Source organism: Periplaneta americana, chromosome 9, assembly GCF_040183065.1.
Source record: "Periplaneta americana isolate PAMFEO1 chromosome 9, P.americana_PAMFEO1_priV1, whole genome shotgun sequence".
Classification (NCBI taxonomy): domain Eukaryota; kingdom Metazoa; phylum Arthropoda; class Insecta; order Blattodea; family Blattidae; genus Periplaneta; species Periplaneta americana.
Genome location: NC_091125.1, coordinates 89,926,078 through 89,945,733, shown reverse-complemented (window position 1 = coordinate 89,945,733; position 19,656 = coordinate 89,926,078). Strand labels below are relative to the sequence as shown.

The 19,656-nt window shown below is 34.8% G+C and overlaps 1 protein-coding gene across 2 annotated transcripts; it reads right to left on the bottom strand.

Annotated features, from left to right (window-relative positions):
* Window positions 1-178: 178 nt before the first annotated feature.
* On the bottom strand, window positions 179-19,399 carry LOC138706219 (gastrula zinc finger protein XlCGF57.1-like). 2 transcript variants are annotated; one of them, XM_069835257.1, is made up of 5 exons: window positions 19,306-19,399; window positions 18,985-19,120; window positions 15,280-15,381; window positions 4,284-4,339; window positions 179-2,314 (listed from the first exon to the last, which is right to left on the bottom strand). In XM_069835257.1, the coding sequence occupies exons 2-5, from the start codon at window positions 19,063-19,065 to the stop codon at window positions 1,024-1,026; spliced, it is 1,530 nt and encodes a 509-aa protein (XP_069691358.1). In that variant the 5' UTR covers window positions 19,066-19,120; window positions 19,306-19,399; the 3' UTR covers window positions 179-1,023. The 2 variants fall into 2 exon arrangements, with proteins under 2 accessions (XP_069691358.1, XP_069691359.1); XM_069835258.1 differs by having other exon boundaries at window positions 18,985-19,115; window positions 19,322-19,398.
* Window positions 19,400-19,656: the final 257 nt, after the last annotated feature.

Here is a 19,656-nt window from a genome sequence, read left to right as displayed (position 1 = left end):
CCTTAAACAGTTTAAACTTCCTTAAAAAAATCATGACTCACTACTATTTTACTCTAATCTCTGTGGCCATTGTTAGCTACTCCTAGACTAAAGTTGGAATGTATACATCAGGCTACACAGATTCCAAATGCCTCCAGAAACGATTGGTGATACTGACCGCACTCATGAGTGTGACTAGTTTCTTTTTTTTTTTTTTTTTTTGCTTCCAACATTTTATATTTCATGAACACGTTCGTTTTAATAATCTTCTACAAAGAGACACCGAAAAACAATTTTCTTAATAAACTGAAAATTCGGGTGACCAGACTGCTAATATGTTCATCTTTACAAATACTTTTGAAGACAAGAAATAGAGAAAAGAAAGATAAAAGGAGGGAAGGTAAATAGGCAAGGATAAGAGGAAAAAAATAAGAGAATAATTTTAGTTAATTCTCATATGCCGGTAGTAGTGACGTCATTAATGACAACATACCTTTCCATCGTATCTTTAAAATTGCCATACTTTTAATTCATAAGCCAAGAACTTCCAAATATTAACTACAAATTTCAAGAGCTGATATTGTTCAAACTATTTTCTAAGAATGGAACCAGTAAATAGTTCTGAAACATTAAAAAGGTACATCTCAATGGACAGTTGAAAATGATGTCTTTTCTGGCTTTCCACATGGATATGACTGACAAACATAATTTTCTAAGTAAACTGTAATTACTGCTAATTTTGCTATTCCTATGTCCATAGATTAGTCTGCAGTGAAAGTTGAGAAAATATGGTAAATCAAGGAAAACTGAGTCTATAATGTGGTTAACGTTAGCCACGCTCTATTAATAGTGACGGAATAATGTGCAAATTTCTAATTAGATCTTTACAGAACAATATCCATTGCTTTCTTACGATACCTAGAACACATTTTACCACTACAAGTGAAGTCATAAAGAATATCTGAACACTATGAAAAGTATAACTAAGCTTTAGTGTGATGGGTGTTAAGTATAGGCCTATACAGATGAGAGAAATACAAGATACTACTGTTTGGCTTTTTGTTCTTTCTTTGGACATGGATGTCTCTTTAGAATTTTAAGAGTTTCGAAACCATTTTTACATAATTTACATCTAAACTTTTGACCTTCATGTCCTTGAATGTGCCTCCAGAGAACACTCTGGCGATTGAAGCTCTTGTCGCACAACTCACACTTGTAAGGTTTGTCCCCTGTGTGAGTGCGTGTATGATCTACAAGACTCCCTCGACGCTTAAAACCTTTACCACAAAACTCACACTTGAACGGTGTCTCAGTAGAGTGAGTGCGCATGTGTCCAGACAAGATATTACTTTGCATAAAGCTTCTGCCACAAACTTTACACTTAAACGGTTTTTCGCCAGTGTGTAATCTCATGTGGATTACGACATCATGGCGACGTATAAATCTCTTCTTACACACTTCACATTCAAACTCCCTCTCTCCTGTGTGAATACGGCAATGAGACGCAAGTTCGCGTCTGCGTGCGAAGCTCTTTCCGCAAACAGCACATTCGAAAGGTTTCTCTCCGGTATGAATCAAAGAATGACACACTAAATTACTACGTCGTGCGAAACGTTTATTGCATATCTCACATTCAAAAACCCTAGTTCCCGTATGAGTGGTGCTATGTCTCATAAGATCTCCTCGTCGTGCAAAACTCATGGTACATACATCACACGGGAATGGTTTTTCTCCAGAGTGAGTTCTTAGATGATCTACCAAACAGTCGCGCCTGGAGAATCTCTTGTCGCAGAACTCACACTGAAATGGTTTTTCCCCAGTATGCACACGAACGTGCTCAACAAGGGCACCTCGTTGCCCGAAACCTTTATCACAGATAGTACACGCGAAGGGCTTTTCTCCAGTATGAGATCGGAAGTGTCGGATAAGAAGATAACGGAAAGGAAATGTCCGGTTACAAATCTCGCAAGGGAAGGACCTGCCTCCTGCCTCGTCCATCAAGAAGTTCAACTGTTCCGTGAATTTTTTTGCGCATGGTCCGCACTTGAAATGTTTCTCCCCTGTCTGGGAAATGTGAGTCATGAGTTCGTGGCGTTTGAAGGTCTTATCACATACATCGCACTTCAGCGGACTGGTCTCCAAGTGGTTTTCGATGTTCATCTCCAGGTCGTGGATGCTAGGCTGCATCAAGAAACCTGGCAAGAAAGGAAATCCCATGTTCTGGTACCACAACATCCTTAAGTTTTCATTGAAGATGTCCATCATGCTGAAACTCTCCTCTTTGCTTTGCCAAGGTGTTATGTTTTGGTCTTCAGAGACTGTAGTGCACTCGGAGCTGAAAAAGGAATGACCAGTTTATTAATATATGCTAAAAGGAAGTTCTCTTTGGTACATTAAATCAGAGAGAAAAATGAGTAAATTGTAATATTTGTTTCTCAATGGAATTTATACAAATATGTTCTAAAGTGAGGTACCAATTACAAGTTCATAATGAGTTTCATCAACCAAATACATGCAACAATAGTACAGTATGCAACGAGCCTATAATGGTAGTAATTAAGACGCGAGTATGTTTGTTTATGAAACGAGTGCAAGCGAGTTTCGTAATTTTCATACGAGCGTCTTAATTACCATTATAGGCAAGTTTCATACGACTTTTTATGCTCGACCATATTTCTAACTTGAAATTATTCATATGTATTCATGTTATGGTTATCTAAGTGAAGAGCGGAACTGACCTTCTAAATTGTGAGATGTGCGCAGACGCGAAAGTATTGATTTTTTCCGAGGGACGAATGTCATTGACCTTGATATAATCTAGAGAATAACATGAACAATAATATTGATATAATCTGGAAATTGGTTTAGAATTGAAAAACGAGATGGCAAATTGAATTTATTTGAATATTATTTACAATTAATGCTAATTATTATAGTAACAGAACATAATCTTCGACAGTATTGGATTTTCAGCCTCTGTGACGTTTCACTAATTGTCTTTCGATTGCATATCCGAGAATAATCGATACTTGCGGTTTTATAATGGTACAATGGTGATTTCTTATTGGCTGAACAACTGAACTATAATGAATAGGTGTACTTTAATGAGGTGCATTAAAGGGCTACTACCAGGTGTATAATTACTACATTTTGGCATGGTAGAGCATAAAAGTTATTTTAAATACAGAATTGATCAAAATCAGGGAACAGAGATTATCTCCAGAAACTTAAGGAAATATGTTAAATACCTACAAATTTAGCATGCACATACACACATGTACATAAAAACTTATCTGCAACAATTGAAAAAATTACGGTTCACATTTCCAATGGTATTCATACACACAACTGGAACCATGGGAAGTGCAACAGGTCACACATTGTTGTCAAGTCGTGGTGGCATATTTAAAATTGACCGACATAGTAGAGGAAACTAAGAATAAAGGGATAAAAAAAGCATCAGCACTGTAGAAAGGGCTACATGACTACACTCGAAACAAGGATGCCATAACCCTCTCTAAGCACACTACTACGGTACTAAACTTTTTGAATCGTCTTCCATTTACTTATGTTTCAAAATCTTTAATTCTCTTCCGACCAATATCTGCAGTCAGAAAACATAAAATTCCTTTCGAAGCTTTCTAAAGCATTTCCTCATTACCAGTACTTCAGAAACGATGTACAGACAACTAATGTAGTAGCTACTCTAAACTTGCCATACATTGTTTTCACTTAAGTTCCTATCATATTTCTTTCTCTCTGTACCTCCCATTCTATCACGTGCCTCCATTTATGTTTGCTCTAGCATTTAATTACTATATGACTTTGCTCTGTTACTAGTTCTGTGAACTGTCACTACAAATTTGTCTCGATTGTTGTTAATTTTACTTAGCTTGTAATTTGCCACTTACAAGTATTTTAAACATTCATTTGTACTATAATTGTTAAATTCATTTAGCTTGTAATTTGCTATTTATTTTAAAAATTCGTCTACATTATTGTGAATTTAATTAGCCTGTGATTTATTTGCTTTAAACGTTTATTTGTACTGTTATCGTTAATTTAAATTAGCTTATGATTTGCTAACTACTTTAAACATTCATATTATACTGCTGTTAATTTTGCATAGGTTGCAATTTGCTTCTTGTCTACACATTCATTTGTATGTTTCTATTTTGTTTGTAACTATTTGTAACTACGATTTATCAATTAGTAGGATATTACTGTATCTTATTTATATGCCATGTCCGAGCACTGTATCTGTATAATGGAAATTAAACTTATTTATTAAAATGCGCACTCACCTATCCGAAGACGCATTATCTTCTTGTTTAATTGAAACTACAGGACATAATACATCCTGAAAAACAACAAATTCATTATGAGGTCCAGATTAACGAGGTTTTATTGTATTTTATTAACCTATTGAAGAAATTTATAGGGAGTTCTGAAACACTATGGTTATTAAATCCACAAACATTGAAAAACCAAAACTTTTTCTTCTAAATACAATTGACATGATATTGTATTATTAGCTACTATGTGGAGGAAACATATCGTAATATTCGCAAACTGAATAACTGCTATTAAAAAGAAATTAGTTTCTATGCCAGTTAACATTCCTAACTAAATATCATGACACCAACAAAATCCCACGATTCTTACAGTTATAGCATATCACAGTATCAAATCAACTGTCATAATTTGAATCTAAAGATAGGACAAGTTTTCCTTTATTGAGAGAAATAATATTAACAAATTCAATTGTTTTGATGAGCCAAAACAGACCTAACAATATAGACGGGATTCAGATCTGGAACTGCAGAACATTCACCTCGGTTCCCAGCCAGATACACGCGAATCAGATATGCTTGCATGGTCGGTATCAACAGCGTCATTATCAATTTGTAATCTTCCATGTATATAATAGTGTGAATGCTACTATTAATCAAGGTTATATGAGTAAAAAAGCGCGGAAGGTTATGGATTAATATTATCGCAAGCATGTCTTGATGTGCATATTCCTGGTTGGAAGCAGAGCTAATCACTTGATAATGCAACATATAAACAGTTACGAAACACTGGAGATATTAAATTCAAAAACATTAGTACAATCTAATACTTTTCTTGTATATAAAATTAACTTACTGTGAAATAAAATCTCACATGTTAAAGTATATTTCATTTCATACGTGGGAATGAAATTCTGTGCTAATTCTATTTTATTTCATTTTAAATGTAAGTACTGATATAAAATATCGAATATAGGTTATATACAACATTAGCCTACATGGTTTCCTTTTAGTTTTCTTTTCATAGTACTTACATGTTGTTATTAAAATGCTGGATGAAAAGAAATGATGTCGAGGAGCTACCCTCAGCCCATGACCAATATGAACTCAAGAACTTGTTTTAACGTTCGAGAATGTTTTCAATAAGACAACATAGGTATTTTATTCCTGTTACAAGAAAAAAAGACAAAATAATGTAATCTGTAATTGTACTTAATCATATAAAAATATAAGTAACTTAACAGTGAAAACAAAGATATTTTTAGTCCTTATTTATAATAATAACAGAATAAGTGATAAAAAACACAATACATCTGTTAAATCTTAATAACTAATGTTTAACATTTTAAAGAATAATGGATAGTTTGAAAACGCACAAACAGTATTAGTTACATAATGTTGTGACAATTACAATCATTTTAATGTATACACCCATTCAAAAGTAATTTAAAACTTTAAAGTATTAGAAATATAGGTTAATACCAGTGCTTGAGGTAAGAAAAAAACACAAAAACGAAAACATCACTAAAAAGGGCTAAAATGGAGCTTTTTATGTGTTACTTTTTGTTGATTAAAACATTAATGATATGACTTGTACTGCTACAAGAATTCTGAAGTTTCAAGCAATGGTTCTTATAATTTAATGTTAGGCTACAGCTGGTCCAATGTTCTTATGAAAGGGATACAGTGGTCCAATGCTATTATGAAAGCAATAGAAGTCTTTCTGAAGGTCTGAGAAAATTTAGAACAGTTATCTATTTAAGAGAAGGCCCATGTTTCATTCGTAAGTACACGTAGATTTAATCAGGAAACTGGTTCTATTGCTGATAAAAAAAATCTGGAAGACCAAAGGTAATCAATGATGCCTGAAGCATCTCAACATCAGTGAGAAGTAGTGGAATAAACAAAAATAATTATTATGGAATTAGTATTGTTAGTCAGATGTCCAGGCACCTTCAAATGAATTATAGCACAGCTTGGAGAATTCTAAGAAAACAATATTTCATAACATATACTCACAAACACAATACGTTTGTTTGAACCTAAGTGTTTAACGAGCACTGCTTTCAACCATAGTACTAATATCGGCCACAGAATTTAAACAAATTAATAAAGAAATATCCACATCTATTTACCTCCAAGTTTGAAATATAAAAATGTATGTAAGCAATTTATTATGAGTAATTATTAATTTTTACATGTTATTTTATTGTAATTTATGCATGTAAATTTATTTGTATTGAATCCTGAGCACAAGAACACTCTTTCTCAGGGGAGTGCTAGAATTTTGTAAGTTTACAATTTCTTTGTATTGTATTTTTCTGGCAATAAACATTATTATTATTATTATTATTATTATTATTATTATTATTATTATTATTATTATTATTTAGGCCAATAACACACTACATCCAGAACTATACCTGTTTTCTCGAAAGATGGGACATGACAGTTAAACAGCAGTACTTGGAACTACAGCACTCTGTTGCCAATTTGGGCGACCACGCAATCAGCTGATGTGAGCTACCAGTTGATATTAAAAACATCAACTGACAATTGATGAGAGCGAAGATACAAAAAAATGCAAAAATTGACAGAGAATAAAACACAAAACCCTTCACAATAATGCCAAGAGAGCTACTGAGCACTCACCACATGGGAACTGTAACTTTGGCAACTCAACTGTTGTTACCATAGCAACAGCCTCCGATGTTATGTGATATTCAGTTAATTTCCCGATCACAGAGCTAATGTCATGTCCCATCTTTAAAAAAAAAACAGATTTGTAAATACCACAGTCTAGTATATACAGTCACGAAGCTTGAGTTTATGAGGGTACTAGGAACCATAGACTGTGCAGGTACTATTTCGCATTGTCTGCAATGAGGCGATAGTAGCGATCCTAGTGGTTAGCAACTATCTCTGGATGCATATTTACTACGTATTGAGCTTCGTGACTGTATATACTAGACTGTGGTAATACATTCATTGAACTTTGAAGAATGCTTTCTTTTGGCGCAGAATAATGCTCGAATTGTGACATAGCTTCACCACGGGAATATTTTGTAAACACAGCTACTCCCACCATCTGTATCTCCCACTCCCACAGCTAATATATCCATCATGCAGGCTATAAAATTTGTAATAAGTAAAATAAAATGGAACAATTAACAGAAAATCAGTAGGCCTAGCTCAAATTTATGTCACTATTTCGATCTGCTGATATCACACAGTTTTTCAAATGGCATAATAAAATTCGTGTTTTAATTATCTACACAAGATGGCTCCACTATGCAGCAACATATTTCAAGCTCTAATATGAATGCTAAGCTGGCTCCATACACATTACATAGTTCACAGATGTTGGTGTAGTGTGTCATGGGCATTAGGCCTATATCCCTGCAAAAGAATTATTAATTAAAAAGATCTCTGACTGTCATGTCATTAGTAGGCACTTTCCAAGCTGATTTGAGTCCTCGTGGGGGAAGAAATTTTCTCATGAAATTTTGGCCAATGGTAACTTATGGGATTAGTGTTCACCCAGCATTGTGATGAAATCTAGTTTCGTGAACCAGCTATAATGCCTGGGAGGATTATCGTGCTAACAACACAATATTGTTCACCTCTGATAAGGCATGTGGACGTGAGGCCAGCAAACAGCTGGTTGGCCTCGACTCTTCATGGGCTGTTGCACCACAGATTATTTATTATTGAAAACAAATAGTCTTTCAATCATTTATTATCATAATACACTTACTTACTTAATGGCTTTTAAGGAACCCGGAGTTTCATTGCCGCCCTCACATAAGCCCGCCATTGATCCCTATCCTGAGCAAGATTAATCCAGTCTCTATCATCATATATCACCTTCCTCAAATCCATTTTAATATTATCTTCCCATCTACGTCTCGGCCTCCCAAAAGGTCTTTTTCCCTCCGGCCTCCCAACTAACACTCTATATGCATTCTGGATTCGCCCATACATGCTACATGCCCTGCCCATCTCAAACGTCTGGATTTAATGTCCCTAATTATGTCAGGTGAAGAATACAATGCATGCAGTTCTGTATTGTGTAACTTTCTCCATTCTCCTGTAACTTCATCCCTCTTAGCACCAAATATTTTCCTAATATAACTGTTTCATAAATTCTTTCAGATTTTTTGACAGTAGACTGGATGATAAAAACTTCTCAACCGAATAATAACAGGCATTTTCCATATTTATTCTGTGTTTAATTTCCTCCCGTGTATCATTTATATTTGTTACTGTTGCTCAAAGGTATTTGAATTTTTCCATCTCTTCAAAGGATTAATTTCCAATTTTTATATTTCCATTTCGTACAATATTCTCGTCACGAGACATAATCATATACTTTGTCTTTTCGGGATTTACTTCCAAACACATCTCTTTACTTGCTTCAAGTAAATCATAATATATTGCTCTCTTAAATTGACTGAGAATAATGGAAATTAAATCAATTGCTTTCCCAAAACACGTTATGAAATGTTTCATATAAAACAATTTTTTTCTCGAAAAGGAAGTAAAAACGAGCAAAATTGTATTAAACTTTTTTTCGTTTGAAATATCTCAAAGAATGACCCCCTGAAATTAATGACATCACTGACGGTTCATCATATATGTACATGTATATGTATGTATTTTTTTTTTTTAAATTTTATTGGGTTATTTTACGACGCTGTATAAACATCTAGGTTATTTAGCGTCTGAATGATATGAAGGTGATAATGCCGGTGAAATGAGTCCGGGGTCCAGCACCGAAAGTTACCCAGCATTTGCTCGTATTGGGTTGAGGGAAAACCCCGGAAAAAACCTCAACCAGGTAACTTGCCCCGACTGGGATTCGAACCCAGGCCACCTGGTTTCGCGGCCAGACGTGCTGACCGTTACTCCACAGGTGTGGACGTATGTATGTATGTATGTATGTATGTATGTATGTATGTATGTATGTATGTATGTATGTATGTATGTATGTATGTACTGTATGTATGTATGTATGTATGTATCTGAATTATTCCATAGGAGCTATATTTTGCAACAAAGCATCCCATCAGTGCACATGGGTAGACTTCTGTCAAGCATAATCACTCCCCAAATGAAATAGAAATAGGCCTACAGTAGATTTCAGCACTACAAGAGTACGGTAATATGAATTCATAAGAACTCTGAAATTCCGTGAATGAATTAATATATATATTAATTGTATATATAATTATATATTAATTCATTCACGGAATTTCAGAGTTCTTGTATATATATATATATATAAGCTGTTCTTTTGATTAGTAAATTACTGTAAATTCACAGTAAATATTCTTTATGATAGCGAAATTCACCATAATTTCAAGAATAACATGCTTTCCAGGATATTCCACCTTTTAGCCTTCTGTATGATATCTTCCGAGAAATACCTTTTTTTTTTATTATTATGATTTGTGTAGTGCAGAAAATTCATATCATTATGTTCGTAAAGATTTTTGCTCAATGAGTCCAAGAATAGTTATGAGAAACTTTATGATTATTTCAAAATTACAGTTTATATTCCAGAAGCCAACATCTTGATGCCCTATTTTCACCTAACCTAAGGTAATACAACCCGTGCTGTGGAGTAATGGTTAACATGTCTAACCATGAGGTGAGTGGGCCTGGATTAAAATCCTGATTGGGACAAGTTACCTGGTTGAGGTTTTATCAGGGGATTTTCCCTCTACCCATTGGCATTACCACCTTCATCTCACTCAGATGCTAGATAATCATAGCAGTTGATAATGCGTCGTGATATAGCCAAATAAAAAAACAAGGATGGATGAGGCCTTGGCACTGATCACCATGATCATTCAGTGCTATGTACTTCACCTTCCACGGTGCACCAAAGGCAACACTATAGCAGCAGCAAAAAGAAATACAGCTTTGGAGTGTCATTCCTAGAGAAGGATGCTTGGGTGATTGACATACAATCTACATTCCACACAAGAAGACTATATATATATCAACAAATTTATGTGTCTGAAGTCCTTCCTATTGGCAACAGGACAAAGAGCCTTTTTATAGCATCTAGAACACGCCATTAATTAGTTACCTGTCTGAAAGCACAATCTGTTATATATTTCCGAAGTCTTAATGAGAAATTGCTACTTTTCTAAACATGAGAAGGAAATACAATACATGAAGCAGTTAGGAAACTAATAAATGCTGTCAAGAAAGAATGTGATTTTTAAGTGGGATCCAGCATGTATCGTTGACAATGAAGTGTGACAAACATAACAAAGAAGTTGTGTAATTTATCAAAACTCTAACCCAAACACAGAGATAGGAACAATGGTCGATCAATGAGTTTCTGTTATTGTTTGGTCTTTGTACTGTACTAGAATATGTACTGTGTTAAATTGCGTGTTGTAAATGTTGCGACACATATAAAGAATTAGTGTAGGTTATAATGACTGAGCCAGTTTCTGGAAATTCAGAGTTCAAACATCACAAAGGGAAACTTTTTACAGACAGTTCATTATCTGACATAATGTAAATACATTCTTCTAAAAATCTTGCATGCATTTGATGCTTTATGTTAGGCTGTTACTTTAAAATAATTACATGTTCATGTCACATTATCTGTTATTGCTCCACATGTGCTGGTGCATGACTCATTTTCCAGTACAGACATAGAACCAATCAGTGCACAGTGAGACAGATGAGTAATCTAGCTGGAATAAATTAATAACTTCCCTCCTATATAACAGATATTCACAAAACTTTGTATCTTATTTACAGATAGCATAGTTGTTTTATGTACGAAGTCTCAATACGTTTGGATGGGGCAAACTACCCCTTTGTAGGGGGTAAATGTATACAAAAATAATAACTTCTCTCCTATACAGCAGATTTTCACAAAATATAGTATATTAGTTAACAAGTACCGTACTTGTTTTGTGTACGAAGTCTGACTGCGTTTTGATGAGGAAAACTACCCCTTTATAGGGGTGAATCCATAAAAAATAATATCTTCTCTCCTATGTAACAGATATTCACAGAATATAGTATATTAATTACAAGTAACATACTTGTTTTGTGTTCGAAGTCTGGTTACGTTTGGATAAGGAAAATTACCCCTTTATAGGGGGTGAATCCACACAAAAATATCTTCTCTCCTATGTAACAGATTTTCACAAGATATAGTCTATTAGTTACAGTACCATACTTGTTTTGTGTACGAAGTCTGATTGCGTTTTGATGAGGAAAACTACCCCTTTATAGGGGTGAATCCATAAAAAAAATAATATCTTCTTCTTTACTATGTAAGATATTCACAGAATATAGTATGTTAATTACAAGTAACATACTTGTTTTGTGTAGGAAGTCTGGTTACGTTTGGATAAGGAAAATTACAACTTTATAGGGGTGAATCCACACAAAAATAACATCTTCTCTCCTATGTAACAGATTTTCACAAGATATAGTCTATTAGTTACAAGTACCATACTTGTTTTGTGTACGAAGTCTGATTATGTTTGGATAAAGAAATTATCCCTTTATAGGGGTGAATGTATACAACAATAATTTAATAATATAATTTGTCTCCTATCTAGTAAATTTTCATAAAATTTTGTAAATTAGTTACAGGTAGCATACTTGTTTTGTGTACGAAAGATATTACGTTTGCATAAGGGAAACTACCTCTCTACAAGAGTGAATGTATACAACAATAATTTAATAATATAATTTCGTCCCTATCTAGCAGATTTTCATAAAATTTTGTAAATTAGTTACAGGTAGCATACTTGTTTTCTGAATGAAGGCTGATTAGTGATTACGTTTGGGTAAGGGAAACTACCCTTTTATGGGCTGAATGATTGCTATGCTTTCTTTACTTTTGTTACCCTTCGAGGAGTTGTGACATCCACCTCTTTGACTATTCGGACATCACCATGCCTTTCCGAAGATCGTAAGGAACACTTTACTGCAAAAACGAACTCTCCAATGTGTGAGGAGACAACATTTTTCACAACATTTCGTCTACATTTTTCGCTCGAAAAGTTTACAGGGTCTCCTTATTGTAGATATCGGTACTCTACTTGTTAACAATATTGAACCTTCAGATGAAAAATTAATATTCTCATGCATTCACTCGCCATACTTTTGAACATAAAATGCTCTCTCAATTAATATCACTCAATAAAAGAATTGTATTCCTATGGATACCATCCCATGTGGAATCCTGGGAAACAAGAATGTGGATGCTTTAGCAAAGAAGGGCAGCACTGCTACTTACAGACCTGTTACTAAATCTACGTATTACTCTGTGAAAAGATTTATTAAATCTACATACTTAGACTTCAACAAACAAAATTTGATAACACAATCTCAAGGGAAAAAATGGAACTCTCTGCATCATAATCCACAGTTAATTCCCGATTTACCACGAAAATCGTCTGTAGCTGCATTTAGATTGGCAACAGGCCATCATTGTTTGGCCAAACACCTGCATAGAATTGGAATATATCAGTCCCCTAACAGCCCATTGTGCAGCAAACACGCAGAGAAAATAATGTACTGGCATCGATATGTAGATGACATAATAGTCCTATATAATGGAAACAAAAGACAAATAGAAAACCTACATCAACAACTCAACAAAATACATCCCAAATTAAAGTATACAATAGAAATGGAACATAACCAAGCTATAAACTTCTTAGACATCACCATAGCCAAAACAAATAACAGACACGAATTCAAAATATACAGGAAACCCACTACAACCACAACACATATACACAATTCATCAAATCATCCCATACAACATAAACATGCAGATTTCCGTACAATGACACACAGATTAATTAATATACCAATGAACAATGACAACTACACTGAAGAATTAAACACAATGAAATATATAGCACAAGACAATGGATACAACCCTAACATAATAGACACACTAATAAAAAAGGCAAAACAAAAAACAGAACAAACCAACACAAACACCACACGAGAATAAATACATAACATTAACATATCACAATACCAATACTCACAAAATTGCAACTTCATTCAGAAAACTAAAATACAAGATAACATACAAAACAAATAATACAACACAGAAATACCTAAATAATCACATTAAACATTCAAATAAATATAATTCAACTGGAGTTTACAAATTAAAATGCAATAGTTGCCCACATTTTTACACAGGACAGACAAGAAGATCCTTTCACACAAGATATAATGAACATATTAAAGCTATAACCAAACCCTACATCACATCAAATTATGCAGACCACATTATCAACAATAATCATGACTACAATAATATAGAAACAGATATGGAAATTTTACACATCACACCAAAAAGTTCACAATTAAACATCCTAGAACAGTACGAAATATATAAGAATACAATAGTATACCCACAATATATACTTAACACACAATTGCAGTTCAATACACACACATTATTCGACGTCATAATACATCATAACACACAAACAGCCAGCCCCCACCATAGGAACAACACACCCCCACCCCTACCATCGACAAATGCACATCATAGAGTCAAGATCACCAGTGGTTCAGGAGACACTGAAGATGACGTGAAATAGCGTTGAAACGGCAGTCTGTCGAAGGTATATGCCTTTTTTAACAATTTTACAATTTTTTAACGTAAGACTAAATAAATTTTATAGCCCTCTTTCTATACGCTTAACTTCTGGAGCTAGACTAAACATAAATAAGGCCTTTCCAGGGCTATCAAACATGCTGTGAGATACTATAGGTATTGCTTAGCAGCTCTGATGTCTGAAATTGTCAAATATTAAGACTTGATTTTTTACATTATTTTCAGGTAGATTGCCCATCCATCCCACTGTGCAGTGGTTGGAGTACAGAAGGATTCTGCTTCATGTTTGTTGATATATGGACTTCTTATACAAAATAAGGATTAGTTGAAGTACCTGCCATTGGATAAAAAAATAATAATCCAAATTCAGTCATTCAGTGAGGAGTTCATGATTTAAAAGTCTCTGTTCTGTGTGGTCTGTCATTTTGTTTCATCATAGGATATTACATTTTTTAATAATTGAAGACGAAGTATAATCCAATGAGATTAAACTGGCATTAAACTAAATAGCTGTTGTAATACAACCAATCTCGTTACTATGACAACTGAATGCTTAAATCTACATTTTAAAAAATCCCACTTGTCTGTAGAGAGACAATGTCCGGATTTTAAAGGTTGCATAAATGGTAGAAAAGATATGAACTAAAATTACATCTTTATTTTTAAATATCTAATAACATAGCTATTCTTTGTAATTTAAAAAGGTCCACATCTGTGGAGTAACGGCTAGCGCATCTGGCCGCAAAACCAGGTGGCCCGGGTTCAATTCCTGGTTGGGGAAAGTTATCTGGTGGAGGTTTTTCCGGTGTTTTCCCTCAACCCAATATGACCAAATGCTGGGTAACTTTCGGTACTGGACCCAGACTCATTTCACCGGCATTATCACTTTCCTCTCATTCAGATGCTAAATAACCTAAGATGTTGATAAATCGTGTAAAATAACCTACTAAAAAAATAATTTAAAAAGTGATACATATATTATGGACACTATTTTCAGAAGTGTCAATTAACCATCTAGAGCAGCCATTTTCAACTGGTGTGCCATGATACTGTTGGTGTGTCACAAGAAGATGAAAATAGCGAATACTAAAAAAGTAAAAGTGAAGAAAGAAGTAAAAAAAAGTGAGTCCACAAGAGTCAACAATGAGCGGACATGGTACAAGTCGTCATTCAGTAAACATATTCCCTTCTAAAACTCTCAAAATCTCCCCCCTCTCCCCTCCACACTGGTTGGGGAACCATTGGTTCAGATTATATGAGTGTTCCGCGGAATTTTAAATTACACCTTTAGTGTGCCACATGATGAAAAAGGTTGAAAAATGCGGATCTAGAGGTTCATCATAAAATAAAAGAAATGAATTATGTTGAACTCACACGGGCATCACTTTTCAGTGTAGGTGATGCTGCAGGTGTAGGAAGCTGGTTTGTTGGGCTGGATGAAGTTCGATTTTGATACTCTTCTGTTACATCATCATTCTATAACATGACAAATTATTAATAACTAAAATTACGTCCTTGCTTTGAATTACTTTATGTTCAGACTTTACAACTACTAATGTAAGAGAATATATCTGGAAATACAGTAATAAATAAATACGTTTGATATTAACTACATGAGAAATGGGGTCTGAATAACAAAACAAGACGACATCATTAATAAGCCACAAGAAATAATACGGGAATAAAAAGTCTGCTTCAAAATATCGACAACCATCACTCCAACTATAGGATGTCCGACAAGTCCTGCAGGATAAATCATAAGATATGTTCAATACCAATACGACCCCCTCTGATTTCCAAACATGTCTGGAGGTGGAGCTTCATGTTACTTACAATGTGGCATAGCATGTTGGTAGTGATTTCAAAACACTTCTCCTCAATCCACAATCGTAAATGTTGCAGGTCACAAATCTTCACTTCGTATATACCTACCTTTTCCTTCAGAAAACCACAGAAAGCAAAGTCAAGTGGATTTACGTCAGGTAATCTGGGAGCTCATTCTCTGTCCACTGATAGGGGAAGTTATCAAAGAGTCAATTCCGCACAGATGTGGTATAATGTGGTAGAGCAGTGGTCATCAGCATTCGCTGAAATGGGCAAAGGGTAAGAGGAGCCATCCCGCGTGCTCCAGCGTGCAGCAGAAAGAGATAGAGAGCATACCAGCTAGCAGCTACAAATGCATCATCGTGCAGTGTGTTCTCCGCGGGTAAGAGACGCTAGCCCCAGGGTTCTCTGTGCTGATGACCACTGTGGTAGAGCATGATCCTGCATGAACCATTCTGGTCTTTTGCCTAGCAGATCCAATTCCAACATCATCTTGTGTCACTTTAGACAGTTATGAAGCTCTTCCACGCCAAAATTGTGCCAATCATGATGTACGGAATTCACGTGATGTGGGAACATCTGACGAAAAAATATCTAAAAGCCTGGGAGATGGTAAAGGCTAAATGCCTGAAGAGAGAACTGGGAGTATCGAAATTTAATGTATTCAGGCTGGTATATATTTTGACCAGAGAATCAATCTCAATCGAGGACCTACACTACACTTTACTTCAACCACTCACGAACACCTATGAAGGAATGCTGGCTGAAAACCTGCAGTTCAAGAGGATCAATGTAGACGAAGACTTCTTCACCACTAGTGTCATGACTGAGAGGAACAGGAAGGGAACTAATCAGCAAATGAGACACAAGGCTGGAGGTTTGCAAGACTTCCATAACAAACTATACAACAGGAGTGAATTTTTATATGGTGACCGAGAAGTGTGTTTGCAAATTCTGTAATTCAGTGAACAGTAAATAACACATTCTGAACTGTGTCAGATGCAATAAAACTGTAGACCTATATAGGACCATAGCATAGTGTTTTTACAAAGATAGGAAGATAAAACAAGAATCAAATATCATGATGCACACAAATGCTTGTTTCTGTGTTTTTATAGCCTATATATATGAGACGATGCTAGGGTTCCCAACCATCCAGGATTCGACGGAATTGCCCAGGAATTGTATGCTATGTTCCTGGAGGAATTTTTCACTTCGAGACAGCAAAAATTTCAGAATTAGAATAATTTTCTATTAGTAATACTTTTTGAGCATGTGTGATGTATAGCGAGAAAAAAGTTTGAGTCAAGCACATTTCTTTGTTTTGACAAAGCTTTACAATATCTTTAAAATTGGTATCATTTTGAACTGTCAGTTTTTCTTTTTTTAAACACCCGTTTTGTCTTTGAAAAATCTACCCACACAGAGTGACATAGAAATCTTGGTTAGTGGTTTTGAACTCGATATTCATTTAGAGATATCGCATTAAGATATTTGGGTGATTCTAAAAATAGGCTGCATTTTTAAGCCCCTACACAAATAGCATGCACCAAATTCATATATCCTTCCAATTTATTAGGCTTAGGCCTATATGCTTTTGTTTATATCTGTCCTTATACCAAAAAATAAAATTTTTATTATAAATAATATTTTTATTACCGGTATATTATATAAAATGTAAAACGTCATTAGCATGGATGTCCCTTGTGTAGATTTTGTCATTTGGTTGTATTCTTTCATGAGATTAATTATTTTCTGGACTGTGCAAGTATGTCACTACAATCACAATTTATAACAAAGAATCAAATAAAATATTAATATCTTTTTTTTTTTAACTAATTAACATGATACTGATTTATATGGAAACTTTGTCCATTGATATTTAAGTCATTAGCATGGACAGGAAACATAGTAGGCCTATTGTAGTGGGAAGGATTTTTTGTAATTTCTAATTCTTGTACGGACATTTAATTAATTTTGTAAGAAGTTGGAAATAACGATCTGTTTGGTGGGGGGAAGAATGACAATGGCTGGCAGTTTTACACTATGAAGATCTTAACGTCTTCTGAGTATGAAAATTTGATATCATTAGTATGGACAATATTACATAATAATGTATAGGCCTATTATTGATAAAAAGTTTTGGTAATTGTGGCGATCCACTTCACCACCAATTTTCGATTTTTTTTTTCTGAGAATCGCCAGTTTTTACCCCCATTTTCAAAAGAATTTAGAAAAAAAAGTATCGAGATAACTTAACCTGACCTGACCTGACCTGACCTAACCTAAATTTTAACTTTGGTATCAATCTAACAAACACATCAATCTTTCTTACTGGTAGCCTACCTTAATAGTTCGGTGCATTGATGTGTAAGTCGAAAGTTTGGTTTGGTTAGGTTAGGTTAGGTCATCTCGTTACTTTTTTTTTTCTAAGTTCTTTTGAAAAGGGGGTAAAAATTAGGGTTCTTTTTATCGAAAATGGATGGTGAAGTGGATATCCACAATTACTTATTTTTTTTAATTCTTTTTTGTGTCGATTTAAGTGAATATCACCGTGGTAAAAATAAGTATGGTAGCTTACAGTTATTACATTGACCTAACCTATTTTTATCATTAGCATGGACCTTTAACTCACAATATTTACGGAAATACACGCTAGCAGAGGATAAAAAACAGTACAACACGATTCCCACGATCGGACGTGGTGAAACTAGCGCTGAGGTAGTTCCGGTGAAAATCATTGAATTTATAAGGGATTTCTTTTTTATTTTAGTAGGTTATTTTACGACGCTTTATCAACATCTTAGGTTATTTGGTGTCTGAATGAGATGAACGTGATAATGCCACTGAAATGAATCCGGGGTCCAGCACCGAAAGTTACCCAGCATTTGCTCCTATGGAGTTGAGGAAAAACCTCGGAAAAAACCTCAACCAGGTAACTTGCTCCGATCGTGAATCGAACCCGGACCACCTGGTTTCGCGGCCAGACGCGCTAACCGTTATTCAGATGGATTTTTTTTTTTTGTGGAGATGCAGTTGATCGTATATGCAAGATATAACAAAAGCCTAAACCAACCAAACCTAACCTGTCACAAATTCGTATATATGCAAAGTGTACAAGCGGAGTGCGAAGGCAACTACCTCAGCGCTAGTTTAACCAAGCTTTCGTTTGTGGGATAAGCCCTTTTACCTAAACATCACCTACATGGAATTTAACAGTAATATGGAAAAACACACAAACAATGACATACTCACCCTGCTGGACTGATTATCATATTGTGGGGACACTTTATATATTGTTCCATAAGAAGGTAGTTTCGCTTTAATCGTTGCCATGTTGCACTAACTGTATTCACTGAAATTCATCTGTACCCATGTAGTTTCACCTAAACTTTGAAAAGGAAAAGTAATATATTCATCAGTCAAAGAAACTAATCTTATTTCACTGACAGCTCCTAACCTCACTAACAGAAGGAACTCGCGAATAGCACAAAACACTGTAGATCTATAGTAGAAACATGTCAATGTCATAAAATTTTACTGAATGGCAAATACATCATTCTATTTCAGTACTACCACATATTTTCCTCACAACTTTCTACAGCAGATTAGCAGACTAAAAATAATAAATTCCTTCAAGCTATTTTAATACCCTTAAAATCATCACCGCATAAAATGTACATTCATTCAGTATCCAACATGCTCTGCTTTTCTGAGGTATTGGACCATGAACCATTTTCATTCATAAATAGAAACAGAAGTAGCCTACTTATCAGTGACGTCGCCAGAGCAAGGGGGGTGCGGATAGGGTGCGAGATTTAAAAATGGGGTGCGAGCTGTAAAAATGTGGTAGGCCTACATAAAAAACCCAAAATGTTCTTTCATGCACTTATGCGCATACTATACATCTGTTTATTATTATTATTA